The sequence below is a fragment of the Brienomyrus brachyistius genome, chromosome 5 (assembly GCF_023856365.1).
Source record: "Brienomyrus brachyistius isolate T26 chromosome 5, BBRACH_0.4, whole genome shotgun sequence".
In the NCBI taxonomy this organism is placed as follows: domain Eukaryota; kingdom Metazoa; phylum Chordata; class Actinopteri; order Osteoglossiformes; family Mormyridae; genus Brienomyrus; species Brienomyrus brachyistius.
Window position 1 is genome coordinate 31,461,667 of NC_064537.1, and position 18,404 is coordinate 31,480,070.

The 18,404-nt window shown below is 42.9% G+C and overlaps 2 protein-coding genes across 3 annotated transcripts in view; one reads left to right on the top strand and one right to left on the bottom strand.

Moving 5' to 3' along the window:
• The window catches only part of pdk2a (pyruvate dehydrogenase kinase 2a), a 116,915-nt gene that overhangs the window by 49,623 nt on the left and 48,888 nt on the right, over positions 1 to 18,404 (bottom strand). The gene's annotated exons all lie outside the window — the stretch shown is intronic.
• Positions 1 to 18,404, top strand: part of tbkbp1 (TBK1 binding protein 1) — an 87,849-nt gene that overhangs the window by 24,031 nt on the left and 45,414 nt on the right. For both annotated transcript variants that reach the window (XM_049015202.1, XM_049015201.1), the window contains 3 exons: positions 13,729 to 13,967; positions 16,565 to 16,690; positions 17,763 to 17,867. In XM_049015202.1, the coding sequence (XP_048871159.1) occupies positions 13,743 to 13,967; positions 16,565 to 16,690; positions 17,763 to 17,867 (456 nt within the window). In that variant the 5' untranslated portion in view covers positions 13,729 to 13,742. The remainder of the gene's footprint in view (positions 1 to 13,728; positions 13,968 to 16,564; positions 16,691 to 17,762; positions 17,868 to 18,404) is intronic.

Below are 18,404 nucleotides of genomic sequence, written 5' to 3' on the forward strand. Positions count from 1 at the left end.
CCAAGGTCAAAGTTTCCCCTGCTGTTAATTTTCGGGGATCAAAGTTCGACAATCTGTCATCAAAGGAGATAAGTGCTTTTTAGAATAGAATGTCGTTATTGTCATTGTGGCAAAAGAATTCAGCCTGCATTTAAATCAAGCCAAAAACCTGGGAAATGAGTCTGAGAAGCTCCTCAGCATGATGCAAAGGGGTCGGACGGAAGGCCAGATACCCTGAGAAGCTGCCCGGGGAGATGGGAGACAGGCCTGCTCCCACAGGCATAGTACAGGTCCAGCAGCCGGCTGTAGGACCTATTGTCTGAGCTGATCCCTTCCATCAATCTGCCGTGTGACACCCACAGACGCTGTCGCCCGCCTCGCCGTCCTGCCCCGACTGCGACAGCATGAATCACCCACTCCATAGAGATTAACTCCTACGGTAGCAGACCTGAGCTTGAACCTCCTAATAGACTCCACCAGTTGCCTCGCTTCCTGATTTTATTCATCCCCTCAGCCTCTCTCTATCCTTGGGCACTTTCTGCTCCACTGTATTGCAGCTCCATCCACATTTAGCGTGACCTGGCCAGGCCGTTGGGAGGGCAGGGAGCGCTGCATTCTCACCCACAGAAATATGAACATGCGAACCTCAGCGCTCTGTCCTCCCCCCCAGAGTCACGCATGTCCGTCTTTGGACTGCGCAGGTAATTTAGGTGATGGGGGAGGCTTTAGCATGTCCTCGTCAGCAGTTCCCATCTCTCCCATGTGGTGCATGAGCTCTGCACCTGTTTCTCGATCCGGTAACACAGCCCTGCCGGGCTCCTCCAAATGCAGAGCGCTCCATGCTCTATTCTCATCTCATCTATTCTCATCTCTTCTCATCTATTCTCATCTCTTATCATTTGTTCTCCTGAAAGCACAAATAATAGAAAGTGTTATAAATGTGCCTGTGTGTGTGTGTGTGTGTGTGTGGGGGGGTGTTTCTGTATGTCTGTGTGTCAGATCCACACACCAGATCATCCATCTATCTTCTATCTTTTGTTCTGGTCCAGTCATAGAGAGTCAGGGGTTCATCTCAGACAGAACAGAGCACAAGGCTGGGGCACCTGTACAGTATTGGATGGCAATCCATCACAGGGCACTTACATGCACAAACAATCATACACTACTGACAATTTAGACGCTAGTTATTCTGACTTCATGTCTATGGACTGTGGGAGGAAGTCATGTGACATGGCAAGAACATGCAATCAGCATGGTCATCAAGCAGAGGCAGCTTTCAGAATGGTAGCACTGCTGGTGGGAGGCACCACTGCTAACTTCTCAGCCACCTGAGCATGAAATATACGTCAAAGAATTTATTGCAGTATTAATTTGTATGAGCCATATGGGCAGAAAGTACGGGGACTTATTGGGGATGTGGCTGAAACGAGCTTAGAATGAGCAGCGAAGACAGGAAGTGAAGAAAGGTCAGTGCGAGGAACACAAACCAGCAAAACAAAACTGGTGGTGTATGGATGGCCAGCAGGCGGGGGTGGGGGGGTCGCTGGAGCTGTTTTAGGACTTCCTTAACCACCCTCCCCTCCAAAAAAAAAATACATAAATTAGTTTAAATAATATTCTCATTCATTTTTATTAAAATCAGACTCACCCTACTAAAGGTTCACTGCTAACCCCCCCCCCCCTCCCCCAAACCCCCGCCCCACTTCATAAATCTCTGGTGATGCTCCTGGCGTCAGGGTCTGAGCTGGGTCACTAGACAACGGGAAACAAAATTCAATCTTTTATAAGGACTATAAATAAGGAGCTGACGACCCCGAACAGTCTACCTGACTTTGCCTGCCGGAGACACTCTCCTGCAAAGTTAATGATAGTCGCTGCATGAATATGCTGATTGCCAGTCATCGCCAAGAACATCACATATCTACATAATGTGAGACACCAATGGAGTGTGCTGAGCTCTGCGGTGGCCTGCTACCAACATCGGCTGCATCCTTCAGCTGGGTTGGAAATATGTAGTCAGGAAATTAGTTTCTTTTAAGGGTAACAGCAGCTGCACTTTCTAAGAAATCAGACTTGCAAATCGTCTTGTGCTGTTTTCTTAGGAGAGACTTGAAGTGTTTCTATTCATAAACTGTTATTTATATTTTTTTTAAATCAGAAAACATTACCATGGTGATGGTAGCTTGTTCTCCCGGGTTCTAAACGATTTTAATAGGAAATAATTTGAAATGGCTTTATTTTTATTTTTAACCATCATAATCCCATTAGAAATAATTGTATGATGCTTTAATAGCCTATTGTCTTATTTAATTTTATTTTATATGAAGTACAGATAATATGATCTTTTTTAGAATTTATAATTAATGTCGTTAAAACTGTGAGTGCAATACTGCATCATTTATGTTATTTTTAACTAACTACCAGTTATTTATACAAAGAAACTGCACAGTAGGGATGTGGGGAAAGGGGAAGTATTCATCACCATAGTTACCAAGGCTTTTGTTCAGTGTTAAACTAGAGGTTATTAAGATTCTCAAGCCTGCAGTGACTATCAAAAAACTTATGAAAGGGGGGAAATTATGCCTCTTAACTGTCACTTTCATCGTAATTATAATTTTATACATATTCAGAGAAACCCGGGTCTCGTAATTTGATTGATAAGTAGAATGGCAGGGTTGGACCTAAAACCCTGAAGTCAGAACTTATGCCTTGAATGACTTCCTCCGATTTCATCTTCGGTAGACAGATTTTTTTGGGAATTTCTATTGAAATGCTGGCTAATTATATGGAATATTATTTAGTACTATATAACGTAGAATACTTGTATTCTACGTTATATAGTACTAAATAATATTCCATAATTACTAAACCCAAAGACCATGTTTGGCTTGAAGTTCATCATCATAAAGCCACAATCAGAGTCTATTTGCCCCTATATATGTTTTTAGATCAGATAAGATGCAATCAGCGATGATCACAGACCAAAATTTATATAGCACTGTTTCAACCACTACGTTTCCAAAGCATTTCAGAGAAATTTTCAAAGAAGAAAAAGAAATTAAGATAAGTAATAAATGAATAAATAAACAAACTAAGTCTAACACAGGCAGGTTAAATTAACAAGAACTTCAACAGGCTAGGAAAACACAAGGAGAAACTAAAACCAAACAGGTTCAAGGAGCACAAGCAAGAAAGACATACAGGAACAAAGCAGGGAGCAAACACAGGGCAACAACAGCTGCGAACACAATGACCAACCGGCGGATCAACGGATCACCGGCAAGGGAAGTCACATATATACACATATAACAGATCAATTAGGACATAATTACAAAACTAAATGCAGAAACAACTGACCAAGGTACAAAACAAGGAATCATACAAGAACACAAGGAACCATAATAAACAAGGATATACAACAGAATTTAGGGGCATGGAACGAAATGTTCAACAAGTTAAGGCCAGGTTCAAACCCATGACAAAGGAGATGGTCAACCACATAGCCCAATCAGCCATGCAGTAGCCCCAGGAGCAGGGAAACACACTAGGAATAGAGTAGAAACATCGGGAGACAGGACAGCCAATGACATCTGCTGGTCAAACGGGGAACTGACATACAAAATGGGGCAGGACAGGGACCATTCCTCACAAGCCCTACTGGGGACTCCAGCCCCCACCTCTTCTGGGGCAGTGACCCCCAGAATTCTCAAAATTAAATGAATAAAATAACTGATTATTAAATGTGCTTAAAATGAAATAATAAATAGCAACAAGCACTAGCTGTACAGTGTTGTCAACATTTTCTTTAGCATGAAAAACAGTCAGCATCAGCTGAGTGAAACGCAAACATAGCACTTCTGATTTTCTGATTCTGTTGTGTTCTGCAGGCTTGTCTGATGGAACATCTATGCTTCTGCAGTTCACCTCACTATTTTTGCATGTGTTTGTGTTTTAATTATTCGATGGCAACAGTTATACAATTGCATATAATTATATAGGTATGATCAAATTATAAATCAAAGCAGATCAAATTATGGATCCATATAAAATTAAGAATCGCATCTCTTTGTAGTTCGTAGAAGATAAAGATATGAGAATTGAGGGAATGTTATTCTAAGGTTTAATCACACATATGTTGTAGTTGAGTGATGATCAATGGTCAATCCTATATGCAACATAGGCGGCCGCCTAGGGCACCAACTTCTGAGGGCATGGCGACTTGCCAGCCAGCTTCAGTTTTCCTTGGACGGGGGCAACGGCGGTGATGCTCACCAGGGGCGCTACCTTGGCCAGGACCGGTACTGGTGATGATTATTTAAAACACTGTCACAATGAATGCCTCTCTGGTCCACCCTAGACCTTTTTGGAGAGTAGCAGTATTACCAGTAATATCAGATTTTCTACTGAGATGTTTTGTTACGTTTCTGTTTGAAGTTCAGCTGGAATTTGACTTAGTAGTTTCAGCATGCAAACTTTGTAGAAAGATTCCACCGCATTGCATCATGCCCCCTACCCACGATCACCAGCTGGGTGCTGACATGGATCTGAACAGACCTCCAGATGGTGTCCTCCAGCCTCCTTTGGCCCTTAGATGGGAACATAAGTGCTTTCTCTACCACTGTGTACCTGGGGGGGGGGGGGGGGGGGGGGGGGTTATGCGGTTGGTTCTTTATTATTCTCGTCCATCTCTGTCTCCCCTCCCCTGCTATAATCTGTCGGCTCACTTGAGATGGGTGTTGGCATCCTTGGAAATTGCAAGGCTGTCATCGCTCTGCCACGTCTTTATAAGTAGCTGAGAATGACATGCACTGATCCAGATGAGAATCAGGTGCGTTTACATGAGACCTCATTTTCTCACAGGTCAGCGCTGGCCAGGTCAGGGTTAGCAAGAAGGTCGAGTTGGAGAGTGCTGAGGCTGCATGACGCCCTGTAAGCTGGCCCCAGTAGAATATCAGACGGAAGAACTCGGTGCCTTTCACAGCACCCATGATGTAGCACAGTGATTCCCAACCGGGGGTACGCGTACCCCTAGTGGTACGCGAGCACATTACAGGGGGTACGTGGAAAAAAATTTTATATTTAATTTCCCTGATGATGGGTAAATATTATCAGCCATTCCATTAGCTGTGCCCTGGTATAGAAAGAAAATCTATCTGGGATGTGTTGCTTAATGAATAACAAACCCAGCTTTTATCAATGAAAAGAGCAAAAAAAGACATAAACTATTGAATCATCAACACATTTGACAAAGGGGGTACTTGTGGTATGAGGAAATCTCTCAGGGGGTACACAATTCAAAAAAGGTTGGGAAACACTGATGTAGCAGATCAAACAAGACATGGGTCACAAATGCACATGCATTTCCTGCGGATTTTGAGGTGGACCAGGCTGCTTTTTCATTCTGAGTGGCGGGGAATATGCTGGATGCAACACTGGAAAAGTATACAGTCCAGGCAGTACTGCAAGCAGGATGCTGAACAGAACCATGGATACGGGGAGGGAACCTTACTTGGTAGCAGGAGTCAGGGAAGGGAAAAGGACACACAAGAAAACAATACAGGCATTGGGTGGCGGGTTCTGAAATCTGGATGTGGGGTCCAAAATCTGCTGCAGTTTTAAATAGGATTCAAGGATTTTAAAGCTCTGTTGTCAATTGTATAAATACAAGTATAATTAAATACTTTCCTGTATGCCACTCTGCAAACTTAAATAACAAATAATGATGAAGGACAATAAATAGCAATAACAGAATAGAACACAATAACAAACATTATGCATACAATACACAAAACATATAATATATAAGCAGTACACATACAACATACAAGGACAAACAAGTAGGACAAGATACAGAGATTTGAAGTGGAAGTGATTAAACATTGGTGATTGGGATTATAGCTCAGGTTCTTGGTGTATGTATATTGTAACTGGACTTTTGGCACTGGTCTTAATCAGAGTGGCTTTCCCTGTCCTGGGATTCCTCATCTTTACTGCATTCCATACTAAATGAGGACCATACCGATACCCAGGCCTAGAAATGGAAATGGGCAGAACAGTGGTTCTCAAAGCATACCTCAGTCAGGAGTGTCTGTGACAATTAAGTAAGACGGGGGGCAGCATGGGAGAGTCCGCGTGGCAGCTGGGTCAGCCTTCTCAGACTTGGGTTGCACACATTGTGTCAGCACTGTTCCACCCGGCCTTGGCATCGATGGTGCTCTTCCCTACAGCCCTGTTAATGGGTTCCCAGTGGCTTTGCCAGAACCTGGTCCAAAACAGCCTCTGTGAAGCACCCCCCTACAGGGCAAACACATGCAATGAGGGCGATGGAATGCGGCAACTGATCTGAGCATTAACCTGTCTGTGTTCTGATGTCTGATTTAGAGGAGCCATATTGCTTGAATAGACACAGCAACAATATATACTAGTAAGTTGCAATTAAAGTGATTGGTTTTCTGTATGCTTGTGTGTTTGTGTGTGGAGCTATGGGTTTTATCCAACAGTCCAAAAACCAATTTACCTTTAAATTACCACTTACTGTTGTGATCGCAGGTAGACGGGCAGGCAGGAAGCAGGGAAGGACGAGGCTGGCAGGTGGGGATGCTGGAAACGGGGTTTATTCAGGGGAAGACAGGGCAGATGGCGACACCAATGATGGACCTGGGGAATACGAACTTAGACGTGGACTAAATACACAAGACAAGCCGAAATAACAGGGAACAGCTGGGCACAATTGGGGAAGCACACGTGGATGATCAGGGGGCGTGGCACACACAAGGACTGGACGCGCAGGTCATGACAGGGCACGCACTCCCCAAGTAGAGCGGAGGACAGGACAAGACCAGGGCACAGGACCTGGAAAACAAGAGCAAAACCATTAACGAGGGACCGGGAACAAGATGGACAAACAAAACAAGCACAAAGGCAGAAGCCAAGACAGGACCGGACACAGGACAGGGAACGCGGACAGACAAACCAGGAAGGGAGATACAGGGGAAACACCAACAGACGGGAGAAAGGGACTGGGAGGAAACGGAGGAACAGAAGGACCAGGAGTGAACATGGGAGGCACAGAGGGACGAAGAGCAGAGACAGGAGGGACACAGGGATGAGCAGCAGACAAGGACAGGCGGAGGCAGAGGGGCCCTAATTTAACACACCTGATACAGATAATCAGGCCCTTCAGTTATAGCTCAGTATGAGAACCAGCTTAACTTCAACATAGCTGACTCTGTGTTAAATTAGAGCTGTACCTAAGCTCTGCAGGGTGGTAGCTCTCCTGGAGCAGGATTGGGCAGCCCTGCCTTAAACACATACCTAGAGAACTAAAATTTTAACCTGTTTAACGCTGAAGTCCAATCTGTTGGACTAGAGTTATTACAAGGGAATATTTAGGATTCAACCAATTGGTATTGTTGGATTCTGTAGAGTCTCCAGAATTAATCTGTGCTTAATTTTTCATTCAATGATATTCACTTGCGATATGCAAGTCCTATTCCAGGACAGGCTCATGCTGATACAGTCGAACCTCGTTACTACGTACCCCAGATACGTTTTCACCTTTTCAACGTACAGGTTTCTAATTCTCGTTTTTAGCCTATGTATTATTGCAATAGCAGCCATTGTTTACAGCGTACAGCCTTACAGCGTAAACTTCGATACAACATCCAAATTTCTAGAGAAAATACGAAAACTAACCATCGTTACAACGTACAGCGCTCTCCTCGCCCACCACAACTTGTGTCGCTACATCTACCTGTATCTACCTGATCTTCGCCCGACAATCTCAACTCTTTATTAGTCTATAACTCTGTCGATCAGAACCCGGAAAATGCAAATATGAAGCAGGGGGGTGTTCCAGGAAGCAGGATTAAGGGAAAGTCTGACTTATTTAGACAAATCTGGCTCATTTAAATGGGAGTTCTGTTCCATCAACGTGTCTTAAATGAATCTCCACTGAGCTACCATGGTAACTTATGCGTATGAACAAGTCTGCTCCTGTCTCTGGAGCGGGGAAACACAAGCAGGAATCCAAGATGTCAAGGAACACGGGGCTTATTCAAGATCTCACACAGGGAAACACACAAATGACATTAAGGACCAGACTGGGAAAACATTCTCGAACACGGACTTAAATACATCAGACTAATTAACAATGAGAAATAGCTGGTCACACAGGGATTCCACATGAGGTACATGAGGGGGCGTGGCACACGGGAGAATCGGACGAGCAGGGCATGACAGCTCTGGACCAGGTTAACTGTCTCACTTAGTTAAGCGTTGTCTCAAAGAACGCCTGACGTGGGGGAACTGATTCTCAAAAGATCGTTCCGACAAATGAAATTCTGCGCTCTCACTACTCATGTCATGTGATCAATCTAATAAAGCCTATAAAAATCATGTCTCAGCATTCCAAATTCTTCCAAATTAATAAAAATAAAAGCGTACCCATATTACAAAGTTCAAACGTGAAATGGAATGACTGAAATTGAAACATATAAAAAACCATTAAAATAATATGAACTGGAAGATATTTTTATATTTTGTTTAGTCACTGTGTACTTTTAAAGTTTATTAGTAAACCGGCAATTAATTTGTCAATAATAAGCCGGTAAAATTGTCAATAATAGACGGCTATTTGTGCAGAACATTTGACAGGGATGCGATTGAAAGTACAGTGGTACCTCAGTTGTCGAACTCATTAGAACTCGAATTTCTTAAAAGTCGAATCAACCAGTTGGAAAAAAATTACCTAGAACTCGATCTGAATCTCAGAATTCGAACCACGAACTCGAGTCGACCTAAGATAACTTGTACGCACAGGGGAATGAGTCACGCTGTGCGTCTCTCAGCGGAAACAAAGGGTAATGCTTCAGTCTCAGCCTCGCATTCGCTGCGATAGCGTCATTTGTTGGTGATAGTGCTTTTTATTGAAAATAAATCCTGTTCTTTTTATGTTTAAATGCTAAAAAAAACAACATATTTAGGTGTATTTTTTGGGGGGGCTGGGAACAATTAATTGGTTTTCCATTATTTCTTATGGGGAAAATACGATCAGAACTTTTTAGGATTCGAACCCCGAGGTACCACTGTATTTTACGGAGATCAAATAATACAGAATAACATTATACAGTAAGAATGACTGTGAACTCGACCCAGAAGGTTCCCCATTGGCTATGGGGATCGAACCAGAAACTTTCACAGTGTAAGGCAACAACATGAACCACTGCACCACCGTGCCACTGTACTAGGCACTTGTAACATTTACATAACTTACGCATTTAGTCAGTCTGAAATTCGTTGCCAAGTCAACACGCTGGCTTTATTTATGGCCACAGTATTGCTTTTTTTGTAGCAATTACATCTTTGTATTCTTCATACAGCTCCATCAGCAGCATTTGTTCTGCGGCGGAAATAAAACACTGCTCTTGTTTTACACGCTTTCTGACTCCTTTGATCGATCAATCGTTCATCCATTCATTTGGACTTAAAGTCTGTCTCGTATGAACCTTTATTAGCTAAAGCTGAACTGCGTTGGTGGAACGACATGAGACAATGAACTCCAATGAAGTTTAGAGATGGTGCTAGTTTGAGTCTGACTTTTTCGGGAAAGTCTGGCTTTCTTTAGCTACTTTCATGGAACACCCCCTAGCATTTCTTGTTTAGCTGGATAACTTAATCATGAATCAGATTTAAGGCAGTCTAGGCTATATGTAAGTGAATGAAAATAAAGTTAATTTAAACTAAGATACCTTAAATCTGACAAGTTATCCAGCTAAACAAGAAATCCAGTTTCATTGTATATACCGCTGCTCTCCGCTTAGTTCAGGGTTCCCCAATTTAAATGGCTTTTATCGTCATTCACTTACATTTAACCCATTCTACCTTAAATCCGACAAGTTATCGCCTAATCATGGCTTGTGTTTATATGTAGTCGACCAACCACATGCCAAATAGTCTGTTGCAGGCATGCTCACAACAGACTGGTGCAAATATGCATGATTTTTGGGTTTACAAATGTTTCTGACTGTTAAGATAATTGAAAAACATTTGTCCTCAAATTTACATCACCTCAAATGTCAAGCAGCACAACTGGGACGAGGGGCTTTTAATTTAAAAGTCAGTTTAGTAACTGGTGCACTGTATGTGACATCATAAAGAAGAAGTGATCTTCATAGCACAGTGAAAAGGTTAGGCCTAGTAGATCTAACACAGATACAATATAATCCCATTATAGTGGATTCACTTATAACGGAATATTGTCTATAACAGACGAGGTCCACTGGTCCTGGCTGTGCGCCTTCACGAACATGCATAAAAACATGATATAGTGGACTCGCATATAACGGAATTTCGCTTATAACAGAAAAACAGTTTGGTCCCCAGGGGCAATTTTAGTATAACCGGGGTATAACGGACATGCAGGCTCCACCTACAAGGCATATGGCGTGCCAGTGATATCCAATGCAGATACGTAGTCGGGATTATTAATAGTCACGCTGTATAAATAGGCATGGTGTAATAGCAGGCAACACTGATTGGTCTGTGTGGCTGTCCATCACCAGGCACGCTGTGCGTCAGCGGACGACGCTCGCAGCTGGAGGGATGCAGTAAGCAAAGAGGTGAAGGTGACTACTGTACCGTACATGTATAACCACTTATAGGCCATAGATACTTCCAACAGTCAGGTAAAGTTGGATTACTACATGTACAATATAATAATCTATACCACAAGTGTTTCTGCTGGGGTGTGTCATGAGTAAATGATGTCCTGTAATGTTCTGGGCATACAGCAACTCTGGATATATCAGACTTTGGTTATAACAGACTATTTTGCCAGATCCCTTAAAGTCCATTATAATGGGATTGTACTGTATTAAAACAATATTTCCAGCTCATGGTTAGGCTTGCACAGTTTGAAATGAGCTTGAAAATGCAGGTGGCGCAAGCGTAGTTAATATTACTACTAATCATGAATGTCATAAATGCAAAAAACAAATGCGCATTAACAATGTCAGATGCATTGTGGACACTCAAACGGTAACTTCTTGAAGGTATTCATTTAAAAAATAACTAAAATAGAATATTTTTTGGCTGCACCATCTGACTCTTTTCAGTCTGTGAAACCCACATGCAAAATATATTGAACACGGGCAAGCAAATGTCTATATTCTGATTACAGCTAGAGGTACCTTTTGTTTTTTTTTTTGTTTTGCTTTTATGTTATGTGTTTGCTTACTCCATTGTTTTGTTGTCATGTATTCTTAGAAATGAAAGATTGTTGCACTACATTGGGAGTACAACAGAACCTACCAGAAGCAGGTAGAACATTTCTATAGATTCATAGAAGCAAGGACTCTGAGCAGAGGTGGGCCAGCACACTCTTAGATTCTGTTTTTAACTGCACTTGACCCAAGAGGTTTGCTAGTGAGATGTTTATGTTTAATGACTTTTGTTCTCTCCTTGTATTAAAACTGCATGCAAAACTTTAGTGTAGTTTTTCATATATAATCTATTTTTAACTGTTTGAAGTAGTAGCAGAAAACAAGAAGAGCTGATAGTACAACTAAATAAAATGTTGGTTGATACAGAGAAACTGCAGTTGGGATTATTAAATGGACACAAGTACAAAAAACGAAAGTTACGTACAAAGAATATTTGATGTGTCAGACAGGACCATTTTGGTTGGTTTGTTCGTACATAAAGGTAGAAGGTCTCAAATGAAAAAAGATTATTACTTAACTACATGAGACAATTTACTAATTACCCTTGTTGAAGGGCAGCCTGCAGGTATTTACATAATGAAGAAAGGGGCAATTCAAGTTAAATGTTTTCAGTTATCGCAATTTACTAAAGAAATGAATACATTTAGTAAATAAGAATGAGGATACTGAATGAAAAATGTGTATGGTGTGAGGTGAAGGCAGGGGGGCGCTGTATAATAGCTGTATTTTTCCCATGGGCTACTAAGACATTTTGGATTGCGATAATGAATGTGTCCACATACAATGTAATTACAAAGTGAAGTGTCATTTGTTTAAAAACCCCACACATGTTAAAAAAGGGTCAAGGGTATAATTACACACAAAACAGAATGGGACATCTATCTAATTTGTACTCAGGGTGATCTGTGTGCTGGGGTTAGGGACAGTTTTCCTTCTCAGGATAGATCAGTCATAACTCGATAAGAGGTTCCTGAACACTGGTGGATGGGTGCAGGAATAGAGGGATGACAGTGTCCAGGGCTGAGTCTGGGCTACCTTACAGTATGTATTAGCTGGGCTGGTAAGTCTGCAAATCTACAGCTTACATCCACTAATACCTGCTCTTAAACTCCCAAACAGCAGCCTTTCCCCAGCATCTTTGGGCTGCGCGCCCACGTGAGTATGTGTGCGGATTTGCGTGGCCCATTCCCGGATTATCCTGGAGGCCGTAATAAATTGAAGAACATTCACAGTTGGCAGCAAATGTCTGCGGGATGTTCAGAGCAACTTCAGAAGTTAGCATATCGACGTGAACCTGAATATTATGAGTCATGTAGGATCCACATCCGGCAGCCAGCACGAATTAACAGATTTGCACATTAAATTTTGCCTCATATGTTTGACTTTAACCTTGTTGCCTCTGGATTCCTTTATACTGTATTGTAATATGAATAATAATTTGTAATGTTTAAATGTCATGGCAAAAAGCACAGTAAAGGATTGTGAAAATACAGTCATGCCTCAGCAAGCACTCAGCCAGTCAAACTTGGAGAACCTGGAACTGCACACATTTCCTGTGACTGTGCTTGCAGTCCCGCTAACGCGCCACATGGCTACTGCTAACACCCAGTACCCCTTGTTCTCCCGGCTGCTGCTACTCTTGTCCGCTCCTCATTACTATCATCTGTTCATTTTCAGTGGTGATCCTCCCCATGGAGTCCATTTGTGAGAATGTGTTGTGTGTGTGTGTGTGTGTGTGTGTGTGTGGGGGGGGGGGGGTGGAGGGAATTAGCAGGGACTCCCTGTGCTGGAGTAGTTTGCAGGTTGGTTCCTGCTCTGCTACCTTTGCTGGCTCACACATGCACCTGTGCCTTGGTATTAAGGCCGTATCGGCTGCAGTCCACGGGCCTCCACTTGCCCTTCACTGACTCGCAAGTGGAGCCCCGCAGGCTGCAGCTTAGAGGCCCACGGGGGCAGGCAGGCTTCTGTTCCTGGAACTCACACTGTAAATGTGTGTATTGCATGTTATACACAAGCCTCCTGAGGACCGGTGCCATGGCTGTGTGGGGGCTGGGATGGAGTGGGTGGGTTTTATTCCTGCTCAGGTACATCTATAAGCTTCTAATGCATTTAATGAGACACATTTGTGCTGGTTGGACTGTTTCAAGGCCTGAAGTAACTAATGTATTTGCATGCCAGTGAAATCGATGGCACCAGTTACAGAGAATATATCTTTCCTCTACATGAACAAAAAAACTCTGTGTGCCTTCCTCCGCCAATGCTCTATAAATAGAAAAAGATATATATAGAGAGTATGATAAAATTTCACATGACCGTTTTTAATAAAAATAGAAACTAGCAGAATAGATCATTTACCAGATGGTTTTACTACCTAGGTAACAGTGAAATGTGTGAGTCAGAAATGAGGAGTATATCTATTGAAATACATTTTTGCACTGGATGTACTTGAATTTAAGTGTAATGCCCATTTTTTTGCCCGACATTGGTCTCTGATCCTCCAGTTTTCTGTTTGTGTCTTGCTTTGCAGATTGAGGGTCACTGATGGAGTCTTTGTTCGGGGGTGAGCTGGGCCTTCTGGGCGGGGGCGAGGGACTCAAGGAGGATGTCTGTGGGGTGGGTTGGCCCTCCAGCCCCATCCCCGATGACATCTACTCTGCCTCCCACTTCGCCCTCATCACCGCCTACCACGACATCAAGACTCGACTCGTCGGCCTGGAACGAGAAAACAGCAGCATCAAGAGGAAACTCAAGCTGTATGAGATAAAGGTAGAGCGTGTGAGCGTCCCCAGGGTAGGGGACGGGACGGCACGTCACAGAGGGCTTTTTGTGGGATTGACTGAACCTTCGGATCTTACGAAAAAGAGGAGCACTTTTCAGTATGTCTAACTCCTCAGTGTTTAACCATAGTGCAGAGCCTGACAGTCACATTCCTGGACTTCCTCAGTGAGGTTCTGGCAGATCCAGACAATGCAGTAAAGTGAGGAACGTAAAACCGGTTTTACGGATAACAATCATGATAACAATAACGAACTAATTATTCCTTTCTGTCCACGTGGCTTTTGCGCTGTGCTCTCATCTCGTCAAACATGCAAAGCCTTGCTGAGCTGTCTACCTACAACTGCTCTGAATCACTGAGAATGTCACATTTGGTTCATCAGATCAAACCCCGATCTTTGACACTGATCAAACTGAAGTTCTGAGTCCTGTCTTGGGATGCTGCTGCTGCATGTCTGTTATACAGCTGCTGTAGTCTGACGCTGGTAAACGGACGAGCAGAAAGAATGGCTAAGTAGATGATTTTTAAAAAGCCGAATCTGAGCTTCTCCAATGTATTGGATAATAGCTGCGGAAGCAGAATAGAAAGCTGTGAGGCTAGAGAGGTGGACACATCTGCTTATAAGTTCACGGCACATTTACATGCGGCGGCTACATGTGTTGTCAGTGGGATTCTCTTAATACACAAACAGCTTTGTGCTCAGGATGTATTTTCCGCTCAAGTTTAAAGACAAGATCTATTAAATCCATTAAATGGGGTTTTTCCACTAGAGTAAGAAAATGTTTTGATATGATAAGTGAACCACGGGTGGGTGATTCTATAAAAAGCTGCCCTACTACCATATCTTGATACAAAAAGCCTTTTGTGGATGAAGTTGGACCAAATCACTAAGATGTTACGCTGTTAATACATTTAGACTGTTAAAGGTTAGAAGAATTCTGTATTCAAATCTAAATTTGATATTACAGCAGAACACATTACTTTTCCATCATTTGGTGCTAATATTATGGTCATGTAATTTACCTGTGAATTTATGAATGTTCTGTCTCCTCTGGCCCCGCCAGAAGGTCGGGTAGCAGCATTCCATAGCAGAAAGTTCCAGGACATACTTCTAATGTCTAAATCATATGTTAGATCCAGGCTAATTGTAACACCAATCCTTCATTTCAGAAAAACTGCGAGATGCAGCCATTGTGACCAACTCGGAAACTTTAGGTGTTTGCACACAAAGGAAATGTGTGCCACTGACAGCAATGGAAGCTATTACCATGCATTGCAATAATACATGAGAGAGATGAGCAAAGGACCCAGCAAGGAGCCCTGTGGCACTCCATGCCTGCCTGCATAGTAAACAGAATATATGAGTTTACTCTAAGACCTGAACCAGTACATCAGCTGTCTGCTGAAACCAACAAGGTTTTGTAGGTCAAGAGAATATGGTGATTTTCATGGTGCCAAAGGCAAGGGAAAATGCAAATACAAACGTACACGAACAAGAGACACGATCAAAGGAGAGAATTGTTTAACGTAGCAGCAACTGGGTCAGTAGCATGGTGCTGCCCAGAACCAAACCGATATGTACCGTGGCCATCGGCAGACTGTGAGACGGTGGACGGCTATAATATTTTTTGTTCAAAAAAAGATTTGAAGACGTTATGTAACTAGAGTGGCAACAGACACACGGAGAGTACAAAATGTATTAGACGAGGTGGATGGGCACAGATATCAAAACGCACAAGTTTTGGAAATGCACTACCTATATAAAAATGTACTATGATGGTTGTGTTATGTGTGTGTATTTCTGAGTACCACCGTCATGTGATATCTCTGCATCCTCAGAGTTCGATATGTTTCTTACTGTTTTCTAGTCGTTATCAGTTGAACATGACTATCATGTCATAAAAAGTTATCATTAGTTCCCACACATTACACCTAACATACTGATATAAGGTTTGAATGCTGCAAAGCTGACTTGCCCCAGAATAGATGGGGTGTGCTCATTGGCTGGCCGGCAGATCATGTGACCGAGAAGCTTGAGGAGCTCTGAAGTGACAGATGCCATCAGCCAGCAGCACCAGTAGCAGCGTACTTACCTTTCACACCCTCGCAGATGTGCCCGTGCTTACAAACGGCCTCTATCCCAGAGCAGGCGGTCAGACCAGGGCATTCGTTCTGGTGACCGAGCAGACAAGAAACATGGGGACATTTTTGCATAAAAAGCAAAACATGTTAGAATGAATCAAAGCGAGAACAAAACAAATCAGTTTTGACTGGCTTATAGAAGAGTTATGTAAGGGATGTAAATGGTAAGACAAAGCTGAAGTAAAGAGGTATAGTGTCTGCTGGGAATTGTCCTGCTCAATTGCGTTTTGGATCCAACCACGTGACCGAGTCCCACGTTTAGCTAAATGACCGTAGCCATTACAATCTTCATTTGTCATGGCCACCGTGGGCTGGGTGTAATTTATCTGGAAGGGTGTAACTAGGTTTCAATGACCCGGTGGTTCTCACGTGCTCGTAAATGTATGAGGAATTGGAATCCAACGTGCTGCAAGGTCACCTCACCCCTGTGCGATGCTCTTTTCAGTTTCCTATGATCAGCGAGTTCGGAGAGGACAGGAACTCGTACTGCTCATTTGAGCCCAAGGAGACTGCTCTGCTGCAATCAGAAAATGATAGCCTGCAACAGAAAGTCAACACCCTCACCCACGAGGTAAGGATGGAAGAATCTGGTGGGGGAGGTGGAGGGCAAGAGAAGGAGAAGCTCGAAAGGGGTGGAGTAAAATGGAGGATGCGCATCAGAGGGTCCCTATAAGCTGCCAGATCAGAGGGTTGTGATGCCTCATGTCTTGGGGAGCAGTTAAAGAGTGTTGGATACATTCCCGGGACCTGCGTCATGATTCACACCTTCGGTGCTTCACTACAAGAATGAAAATGCCTCAAAAGTCCAGCAAACATACACTTTTCATGGGGCTCCAACCAGCTGCCCAGGTCTGTGGACGGCAGCGTGTTACAGTGGCCACTATGGTGATTAGCATCACCGGCTCCTACTCTCTGCCGGCACTTAGTTTCTTCTCCTTCTCTTCTTTGAACGTCTTTCTCAGCCCATGCGTTAGCCGCTCGCCGAACTTTTCCCTCCTCCTCATCCACTAGCACTTACTGTCTAATTCTTCTAGGCATTTGTCATTTTCTCATAACATAATGTCAATTAATTTTATTGGCATTATACATAACCTTCAGCTGCCAATACACTTGAATCTTTTTTGACAGTTCAGTTCCTACCACAATATTTTGAGCCAGCCCCACTTTCTGAGGGCTTAGTCATAATGCTTAAGTCACTGATAATCTTCTTTTCAAAATCTCTGCAGAATACATTTCACATGCAGCACCAACATTAAAGATAAAGATGTCAAACATGCCTTTCCTTAAAATTCAGATCTCCACTTGAATTACAGATGAAGAATTGCTTCCTGGTTGCCATTCTCAGTGCTACGTTACTGTTCATGCACATTAATATCAGATATTATAGTCCAAATCTACCATCATTTGTTGTTTGGCACTGCTCTTGGCCTCAATGTGATGTGACATCAGACCTCAGGGAGCCAAAATTTAGAACTTTTGAAAAGTAATACTTAAGTTCCAATGTTACCCACTTAAAATAACTGGTTTCTAACCCCAAAATGTTTTTACCAGTTTAATCCAGCAGTGTCTTTCTTCCTTGCTCATGTGCACTCTGATCTTCAGGCCCCCTTCTTCTCACAATCTCCTTCCTCCTTCGCTCACAGCTCCAGAAGAGTAAGGAGCGTGAAGAGCAGCTGGAGGATGTCATCCAGGCCTATGAGAAAATCCACATGGAGAAAAGCAACCTGCAGAGAGACCTTGACAAGATGGTTAGAGACAAGCAACCCTCTATGGTTCTCCTCAAGCATGTGAATGACTTTAGCCTGAAACTGCCCCAGTCCAAATCAGGGTAAACTGTAAGATGGTGTAAACGATGGTCAACATGCTCTTATAGAACTTTATTGGTGGTCCTTCTGCCCCTTGGTTTACCAGATCATGTCAGGAGCATGTCAATATGCTTTTCATATAGCATCGTGGCTGCTTGCTATTGGAATGTGTCCCATGATGCTATATGCGGTTTTGACTGCCTACTACCTAGTCAACTAAAAACCCAGCTTAATATTCCAATATAATATATGTTTATAGTGCTGAAGTCCAGTTTTAGCTAGAAGACACTGTTATTAATGCATTTGTGATTGACGATACCAGCCTGGAAAATAAGAACATAACTGGTATAGAAGTGATTACAGGGTATAACTATGTTTCAGGCAAGAAGTGAAATTTGGATTTTCAGTTGAGTCTTCTCGATCGCCACACCTGTCCAAAGACATTCTGGTCATTTAGCCTCGCTGCCTTGAACTGTGTTG